The 9,583-nt window shown below is 36.3% G+C and overlaps 1 protein-coding gene across 1 annotated transcript; it reads right to left on the bottom strand.

Annotated features, from left to right (window-relative positions):
- Nucleotides 1-681: 681 nt before the first annotated feature.
- LOC143595906 (glycine-rich RNA-binding protein 3, mitochondrial-like) lies at nt 682-1,573 on the bottom strand. Its single transcript, XM_077074811.1, has 4 exons — nt 1,396-1,573; nt 1,222-1,290; nt 985-1,091; nt 682-798 (listed from the first exon to the last, which is right to left on the bottom strand). Exons 1-4 carry the CDS (start codon nt 1,571-1,573, stop codon nt 682-684), a joined length of 471 nt encoding a protein of 156 aa, XP_076930926.1.
- Nucleotides 1,574-9,583: the final 8,010 nt, after the last annotated feature.

The raw sequence follows: 9,583 nt of genomic DNA, 5'->3' as shown, positions 1-9,583 counted from the left end.
GGCTATGAGTGTGCGGTTCTTAGTGAGATCATTTAGATAAAATCTTACAAAAGAGCTGAAAGTGCTAGTTAAGTTGCCTGTGAAGTTGTTCTGTGACAACTCTACCGCAATCTCCATTGTGACAATCCGGTCTTCATGTCCGGACAACATACACACTTTTGAGATTGATTGCATGATCAAAGTAAAGAAGACCAGTTCAGATAAACAGTTGGCAGACATCTTTATAAAAGCTTTGCTTCCAAAAGCTCACAATGACATTTGTTCTGATTTACAGTTATTTGATATGTTTAAATAATGAATTTTGTGTGTGTTTTGGTTTGGTGTGTGTGTGGGGGTGGGGGGTGTGATACAGTTATTAGTTACAATTCAGTATTTTTTCATTCATCTTTATGTTCTTGAGCGATTGTATTCAATTATCACAAGGATGTTTGGCTTCGCTGTCATCTGTATCGTCTCTCTCTTCGTGTTGTTGAGAGATTGTTACAGTATTGTGGTACGAGGACAAACTGGTCCTCAGTGTCCCTAAAATCGGTGTTGAAAGCAAGATTTATAAATGAGTCTTTGTTCAAACAAAGAACACTAAATGCTCTTAGAAGCACGGATGAAGTTCACACATTGCAGGTTCAACACGCAGAATTAACATAAAAACACTTGCAAATAACAAGTAATTAGCTGCAAAAGTCATGCCCTTTTGGCAAAGTCATCAGGCTCATCGTTGTCCCTGAAGCGGAAACCACCACCATCATCTCGTGCTCTATCGTTGGCCCAGCACACACTCACTGTTTGACCATGCAACTCCTGCACAGTTTGTTAATAAAAATGTCATTTCTGAACACATATTCCTAATTTAGTTAAACATGAATCTAGCAACACCAGCCTTTTGAAAGTTCACATGCTACCCCCTCAACTTTTCTTCCAGATCCGTCACTATGTGCAGTATTGTAAACCAAGTAACAAGAAAAAGTGAGGGAAAGACAAACATACCCACTGATCCATTCCAACGATTGCATAAAAGCCAGAATCAAAGTCCTCAAAAGTAACAAAGCCAAAGCCTTTAGACTTGCCAGTTTCTCTATCTATGACTACTCTAGCTGTTTCATACCATAAAAATATAAATCTATTAGATGCAACTAATAGCAAAATTTTCTGAATAACTATGAAATGATCAGCTATATAAAAATAAATGTACAAATTTAAATCTACATTAACTTTCATATATACCTTCGGAGACCTCCCCGTATGAGCTAAAAGTTTCTCGCAAGCTTGTATCATCTGTAGCAGATGCCAATCCTGCAACGAGAATCAAGAACATCGATCAATGTGAACACATATGACTTCTAACCTCAACATGATCGATGATCCTAATCGACTTGTATCTGATTTGAGAAAATATACCTCCCACAAAGACTTTGTAACACATATGTGGACTTGGCACTGTCATATTACCAATAGTGATGTGCTTACTCGCAGTCTGCCTTAGTATATGTGGGCTTGGCACTGACATTTCATTAATATCGATGTGCTTACTCACAGTCTGCCTTAGTACATTACCAGCTCTTTTGAAGAGCGCCATGGTTATAGCTTGCAACCTAAAACACAACACATTAAAGATTTAAAGGATTAACTTAAAAAAAATAGAAACATAAAAAACTCTTTTGAATATGGATTTATATAAACTAAAAAAATCAAAACGTATCATAGTTTAATGCAATAAGCTTTGTTAAATCCAGTGACATATGCTGAGATTATATAAGGGAACAAGACCAGAATGTCTATTTTGACTCACCTTTTTTCTAAATTTGTCCATTAAAAATCCATTTAATTAGACTAACAGGAAATACATCAAAAGGAATAATATGATAAAGTGAAAACAGGCGTCATACCAATCACACAAAGTGGCATATACTATACATGTATAATTAAATACGCAAACGTAATAGTGACGTGTATAGTACCTCGGGTAAGCTGGTGGCGATGAATAATAATAAAAAACCCTAGGAGAGGATGGTAAAACTTTATATATATAGAGTAATTTTGAACTTATCCATCAAGTTAACTAATAACCCTTTTCACTTTCACCCCTTTAAGAACAAAAAATACACATACAAGGTAATCTATAGTCTGTATATACTAGAATTATCTTGTACTTTCAAAACACATAGAGATTCATGAATACTAACCAGTAACCACATTGCCTAGCCAATTACAGATCAGATTTTTAAATTCATGTAACGACCAAATCACCACCTAAACGATTGTTCTTCGTAGTTATTGAGATGGATGTGCATGTGTGATATACAAACACGAAATCGTATGTAGAATGATATAACTGAATACTTTAATCATATGACCGAATGATTACATTATACACAGGGGCAGACCTATGTAGGAGGAGAGGGCCCACGTTAATTTTTTTTAGTGTTATTTGTATGTAAAAATTCTGATCGCCCCTTTAAGATTGGTGTTAAGTCTCGATGTCGCCCCCCAAGAAAATAATTCCTAGGTCCGCACACACACATACATATAATTGAAGCCGGCTCGATCACACACACCTAGCCAAACACACACTTAAATGGCTCACAAACCTATTCTAGCATACACAAGCCTATTTATACATATTCTAGCTAGTTATGCAAAAACTTCAATTAGTTTTCGCTTTTCCAGTCCCTTGGTGAAGTTTTCGTCTTGAATGCTTGATTTAGTTTTCACTTGAACAATTGATGGGATTTTACTTTTCTCTTGATCGGGTTTTCGCTTATATTGATATTGCAATCATATTTAGTCATGAACCCCCCCCCCCCCCCCCCTCAATCAGTTACGGAACTTGAACATTTAAACAGGGAGGGGGATAGGGGGATACATTCTAATAATTTCAATAATTACTTTTTTTACATCATCTGATAATTACGTTTTCTTTTATATAGTAACTATTTGAATTTAATTTCATGCAATGCAAGCTATAGTATTCGTATTTTCAAAAATGATATAAATTAAAAAAAGACTTAAATAGTTACCTAGCTAGAAGTAGATACAAAACTTTTATGCCCGAGTTAAGTTAAGGAGAGAAAGGAAATGAAGTAAAATGCCATTTTCGTCCTTAAGGTTTGTCAAAAAATGTGAATTTAGTCCAAAAAGTTTATTTTTTGCATATGGACATTCCACGTTTCCCAATTCTTGCCAATTACATCCAAATCACTAACCCCGTTAAATTTAATCGTTAAGTCAGGGGTAGACATGTCTTTTCACTATTTCTTTATTATAATACTTATTTCAGTGAACTGTGGATTTCGTCGTTCTAGTTTGTCCAAATACACGGTTTTAGTCCAAATATGCCAATTTGTGTCATTCTTTAGCATTACAAAAGAACTTAGCTGAAAAATAAATGGGCCAATTGGTTCAACCAGATAAGAAATCTCACAAAGTGAACTTAAATGCATACACAATATATTAAACCTGTGATCACCAAAACCAGTCCCACCTTCATTTTAGTGTTATTGTATTACCTAGATTAGTAATTGTATTTTCATATTTTGTTTTTGTATGGCATGTGATTGTGGACGGGCATGTAGATGCGATATGATTTTGTGATAAAATTGGTACGTTTTTTTGTCTCATTTGTTCCGTATGCTGCCAAGTTATTTTCTTTCATTTGTTGCATTGTGATTTGAGGGTCAATATATTTGTTTTTCTTTCACCCGCTACTTCATCATCAATGGCAATTGACAACATCAGGTGTGAGTCACCTACTACTGCAGCCCGTCGGTCGGCTGTTGTATGTCGTTTGTATGTTGTATCACCTTTCTATATAGACAATGGGGACTGTGACAAAGTTTGTGGCCATTGCGGTGCTCTCTTATGGTATGACGAACGAATTGTATCCAAATCTTCCCGTCAAAATGTTATATACAATCAGTGTTGCAAAGGTGGTACCGTTGCTCTTCCCCTTCCTAGAAAACCTTATGTTACAATCATTCATCTATTCCAACAGTCTTGAATTTATAGCAAACATCAGGGCTTACAACTCTGCTTTCTCTATGACATCTTTTGGTGCTAAGATTGATAACAATATTAATCGAGGCTCAGGTCCTTATGTTTTCAAGATATCTGGCCAGATTCATCACTGGCTAGGTTCTCTTTGTCCGCCTCCCAGCAAAAGACCACGTTTCTTGCAAATGTACGTTTATGACACTGAGAACAAAATCTCGAATAGACTTCATGCTTTTAGTAGTGAGAGTCAGTCTCAACACGATGCCGAAACTGTACGCATGTTGATCAATGCGCTTGAAAATTGCAATGCGCTTGATATCAACTGTTGAGACGCCCGGTTTTAGTGTTTGTCTTTATGGTTCTGATAGGCTTCGCTCATACAACCTACCAACCAGCAGCAAACTTGGGGCCATTATTTCTGATGGTGACTAACATGTCATCAATATGACATTGTTATTCGACATAAAGATGACATGGTGAAACGAATAACTGATAAGCATGCAACACCCATCATACATATCTTTACAATATCCATTGCTTTTCCCATATGGTGATAGTGGATGGTCACCAAATCTTTCTTTACGTGTTCCCGAGGGGCACCCGGGAGAGACGAGTTACTATCAACATGTACTACCGCTACGTGCTTCATGAAAGGAGCAACGTGTACACATTACCTTTCAGAGGCAGTACATTCAGGGCCGTCTCGTGGGTAAGCTAAACGAGGCAATGGCTTTAGGCCTTCAGATTTATAGGGCCTCTATCTTAAATAAGAGTTATGTATTATGAGATTTTGAAAGTAGACTTCTTTTAATATTAGTAACTCAATGATGTGCCACATGCTAAGGATGATTGCTTCAAATACATTATCACGGCATATCATCCATATTCTATAATTCTTGTATACTCTCTAGCGTTATACGCATAAAGATAAGAAAATAAAAAGGCCTCAACATTTTAGTTAGTTTTAGGCCTCAGAGGACGTTGAGCCGGCCCTGAGTACATTGTTGACGCTTATGTATGTATTGAAGAAAATCGACTAGACTACATAAGACACAACCAAAGAATTTTTCGTACAGAATTACTTCAAAGTATTCATGATATTGTATTTCAAGAAACCAAATGACTTCTCTTAGGATTTGTGAAATAATTGAACACTATTGAGATTTGTCAAAAATTCAAACCTTTTAGAAACTAATATTTGTATATATATAAAAATTCTTTTAAAAATTGTGAAATAATATTGCTCACAGATTTTTAAATAGAAACCAAGAAAAGAATTTATCACATAAAACATATAGTCCTCATTAAATGTGTGTTATGATATGTTCTACCATTATGTGTAAATTTATTTTTAATTTTGTACCAACCTTATATTAAGCTGAATAGACATGGTGTTAACCTTCATCACATTACATTACATTTGTTTCTACCAAGTTCGTTTCACTTTTTCGTTACAATGGACATGTCTGTTTCTTTGTCTTAAGGATACAGATTATTATATTTGATGAAATTATGCATTGTGCTTTTAGATAATGATCTGGATTTTCGTATGATGTGATTGTAATTGGTCTTATGTTGCTGTTGATTCACGATTACGGGCAGCCAATTTGTTTACGGTAAGTAGTCATCTGTAGTTTGTTTTATAACTCACATGTGATGAATAATTAATGTTACTTAACTTTACTTTTGCATTAATAATTACGAGAATGTTCTAATTCTCAAACGCCAAACACGAGATGCGAGCTGTCATCGCCTGGCAACGGGGTTCTAGGGGCGGCAGCCCCTAGCGGGGTCCAAAGGGCAAAGCCCCTGGCTGGGGTTAAGCTGCCAGGTCAGCTTAGGAAAAAAATTATTTTCATTGACTGTCTTAACACATTTTCCATTAGGATTTTAAATTATTTTCTAATTCGTTAGTCCATTCTCTGTAACGAATTAAGTCTAATTCGTTATCTTTTGTGATCTGGTTCGTTATCCTAATTCGCCCTCTTATCATCATCTGATTCGTCCTCTGATTCGTGACCTTTTTATAAGGAACTGGCGGGTAACGAATTACTTGATTCGTTACCTTAACATAACGAATTTAGTGAGCTAATTCGTTATCTTGTCTTAACGAATGGTTGAACTGATTCGTTACCTAGACTTAATGAATGGATGACTAATTCGTTATCTCATAACGAACTGCATCCATCTTACCCAGACTTTGACTCAGGGTCAAAGTCAAAATTACCAAGAACAACAATTAGTCAACAGAATCAGATTTTTGCGATTGGACCCTCAAACATTAACGAAACAACACGATTTTGGTACCATTGAACTCGTAATTCAAGGCCTATAAACCCTAACCATCAAATCGGCCAAACATTCATGTTTAAGGGGTGCGATTTGGGCATATATAGGTACAGCTTGTTTATCAATCAATTAACCCCTCGAATCTTAACCAATTTCAGTGAGGTTTGTTGTTTTGGATTCGTTTTTACCATATACACCTAGATCTATTATCTCTAGACGAAATCCGAACCTAAACAAACAAGTTCAAGTCATAAACGTACCTTAAGCGAGTTGGTATACGAACACGATGTAAGGCCTCGTTACCGGTGCCCTACATTTGGTGTTGGATTTACTCATAAACATAGTTCTAATCATCAGAGTTAGTTAAAACATTCGCGGAATATAAACTTTCAATAACATATCAATAATAAACCATAACCTGTCTTAAAACATACTTGTCTTTCAAATTTAAAACGTTAAATATAAAACATCATCAGTCTTCAGATGCCATACTCTTATTATTCTGCCATGTGTCCCCGCTCAAGCCAGTTGTCTCACCCTACTCACCTGTGTGCATACTAAAAGTCAGCTACGCTGAGTGAGTTCTAGTTAATCATACGTCATACAATACATTCACTTATCTTCAATCATGCATCCGAAGATACATAATAATTACTATACTAATTTGCTTTTGTTTCATACTTTCACACACACTTACATACTTTATTAAGTTCATACTTTATATTTACTGTCCATTCTATCTCAGATATTATTAGGGTCTGATCCCTTCTTTTTCTATCTCAGATATTATTAGGGTCTGATCTCTCTTTCCTTTGTCTATCTCAGATATTATTAGAGTCTGATTCCTTTCTTGTCTATCTCAGATATTATTAGGATCTGATCCCTTTTTCCTTCTCTATCTCAGATATTATAAGGGACTAATCCCCTCTTCTCTATCTCAGATATTATTAGGGTCTGATCCCTCTTTCTTCATCTTCGTTCATACTATTTTTACATACTCATACATATACTTTTTTTATTCGTCATTTCATACTCATATATCGTACATATATTTATATCATAGACATTCATCTTTCATATACATGCCTCCCTTGTCAACACATGCAATATCCGAAGATCGTTCACGTATCGACAAGCTTTCATTCACAATCATAACATAATATCTATCACATAAACCATACATGGCATACACTTACCATTAGAGGTAAGTGTATTAACTATCACATCGAGTATGCACACAACCCCGAAAAACATAACAAGGAATGGGGCTTGAAACTCACCTGGATCCTGTTGCGTTCGCCGTTAATTGTTATCCCTTTCCTTAACTGAGCACGGCTAACTGTTAAATATATATCTTTGTTAATTAACCGCGCAATTATTTAAGTTGGTATTTTAGTTAACTAATATGATTCTAAGTGTTGGGCCTATATTTGTGGTTTGAGCTTGTTTATACTTAGTCTAGATATTATTGGGCTTGGGCTTTTGGGTGCACTTGTAAACCGAGAACACTTATGTGTTCTCGGTGGGCTTTTTGGTGTTTGGGCCGGCCTAAGTGTTGGTTTTTCTATATATAGCTTACATCATGTATAGGGAAGAGGTTGTTAGTTTTACAGCTTATGTTGAAGTCTTGTAAGTGCTTAAGCACTCGACGTATTCAATAATATACGTGTGTTTTGAAGCAACTCCGTGTTATTTTACTTGTTATCATACGTTTTGTTGAATCACCGAGTGTTGGTATTCCGCACCAATACTCGTTTGGTTGATATCATATTGTAGTGATCCATATTCGGGACTTACAATTGGTATCAGAGCCTTTGATAAATTCAGGCTCGTTATTGTGATATCAACGGATTTAAGATCGTATTGTTGTTGGTGGTGTAGGAGTTTTTTCGGCGAACAGTTGATCGGAAGAGAAGGCTAAGCTATTTTTGGGTAAAGATTGGGTTGACTTGAAAACATATCATCATTCCCTAATTTATGAAAGTTTGTTACAAGAAAATTGGAAAGATTGTGGTTTTCGGTCAAGATCAGTTTATTTCGGTCAATAGATTTGGTCAATAAACCTAGTTCTCGGTCAATAAACCTAAGTTCTCGGCTTGCTTAGTTTTCGGCCACATCTTGCCCAAAATCAGAGATTTCGGTCAAAAGATCTGGTCAACATTTGTGGTTCTCGGTCAACGAATTGTCATCATTTTAAGTTTTCGGTCAAAGAGAGTTTTTGGTCAAAAATTTGGTGAGTAGTTTTCGATCAAGTATTTGGTCAGCTTTGTGTTCTCTGTCAACCTTAGTTCTCACCTTAGTTCTCAGTCCACATTTTTGTTCTCTGCCCAGTCTGTTGGTTTGGGCTTGTCATATTGGACTTATATTCTAATTGGACCTAAAATAAATTAGTAACAGTTTTGAAATGGCCCAGTTAACCAATGGCAACAACTCAACCAACTCGTCACTTCACCAAGAACTTGATTCAATCATGGGTACTGCTACACGTGTACCTCGTTTATTATCCTCTGAAGGTTTCAATGAGTGGAAATTTCGTTTTGAGCACTATGCCAAGATGAAAGACTCAAAAATTTGGAAAAGCATCGTGAGAGGACCTCAAATAATCACCTACCAAAGGGATGGATCAACCGAGGTCCTTATAAATCTAGTTGCTCAATATGATGATGCTGATTTTGAAAAGGTCGAAGAAGATGAGAAAGCTCTTTCAACTCTAACTATGGCACTCACACCCGAGATTGCACTTCAGTTTAGAGAACTCCGATCGGCTAAAGAGTTGTGGGCCGCTCTGATAGAAGTTTATGAGGGAAATGAGGATATGAAAAGAAGTCGTCAAGATCTGCTGCGTCAAAAGTTTAATATGTTTAATCATGTTCTGGGAGAGACACTGGAATCTCAGCTTCAAAGGTTTATATCCCTTGTAACTGAAATGAGAACTGCTGGAATCTTTCTACAAACCTCAGAGATTAACAACAAGTTGGTGAACTCTCTGCCAAAGAATTGGGACATGCATGTTGCAGTCATCAAAAAGACCAAAGATCTTAACATAATGAGCATGACTGAGATGATTGCATTAAGGCCTACGATATGGATGATAAACAGCGGGTAATAAATCATGCTAGCTCTTATAGCGCTGCTGGATATAACGTTACTTCTAACAGTGCTCTCATGTCTCAAGATAGTTTCTCACTGTTTTAGCCTTCTCAACTACCACCACCCGGGAAACTTTCAGATGTTCTCGTCCACCCTTGGTCAATCATCGTCATCAAATTCACCTAATCCAGCTCTGGTATTTTTTACCAAATTTGGT

Source organism: Bidens hawaiensis, unplaced genomic scaffold (genome assembly GCF_021521415.1).
Source record: "Bidens hawaiensis isolate Kalapana, Puna unplaced genomic scaffold, B.hawaiensis_p1.1 tig00045662_1, whole genome shotgun sequence".
In the NCBI taxonomy this organism is placed as follows: Eukaryota; Viridiplantae; Streptophyta; class Magnoliopsida; order Asterales; family Asteraceae; genus Bidens; species Bidens hawaiensis.
This window is presented reverse-complemented; position numbering and strand designations above follow the sequence as displayed.

Coding starts and splice junctions, on each gene's coding strand:
- LOC143595906 (XM_077074811.1), bottom strand. CDS start 1,573: ATGGCGCTCTTCAAAAGAGCTGGTAATGTACTAAGGCAGACTGTGAGT. Junction 1,291..1,395: donor TTACAAAGTCTTTGTGGGAG/GTATATTTTCTC, acceptor TTCTCGTTGCAG/GATTGGCATCTGCTACAGAT. Junction 1,092..1,221: donor ATACGGGGAGGTCTCCGAAG/GTATATATGAAA, acceptor GGTATGAAACAG/CTAGAGTAGTCATAGATAGA.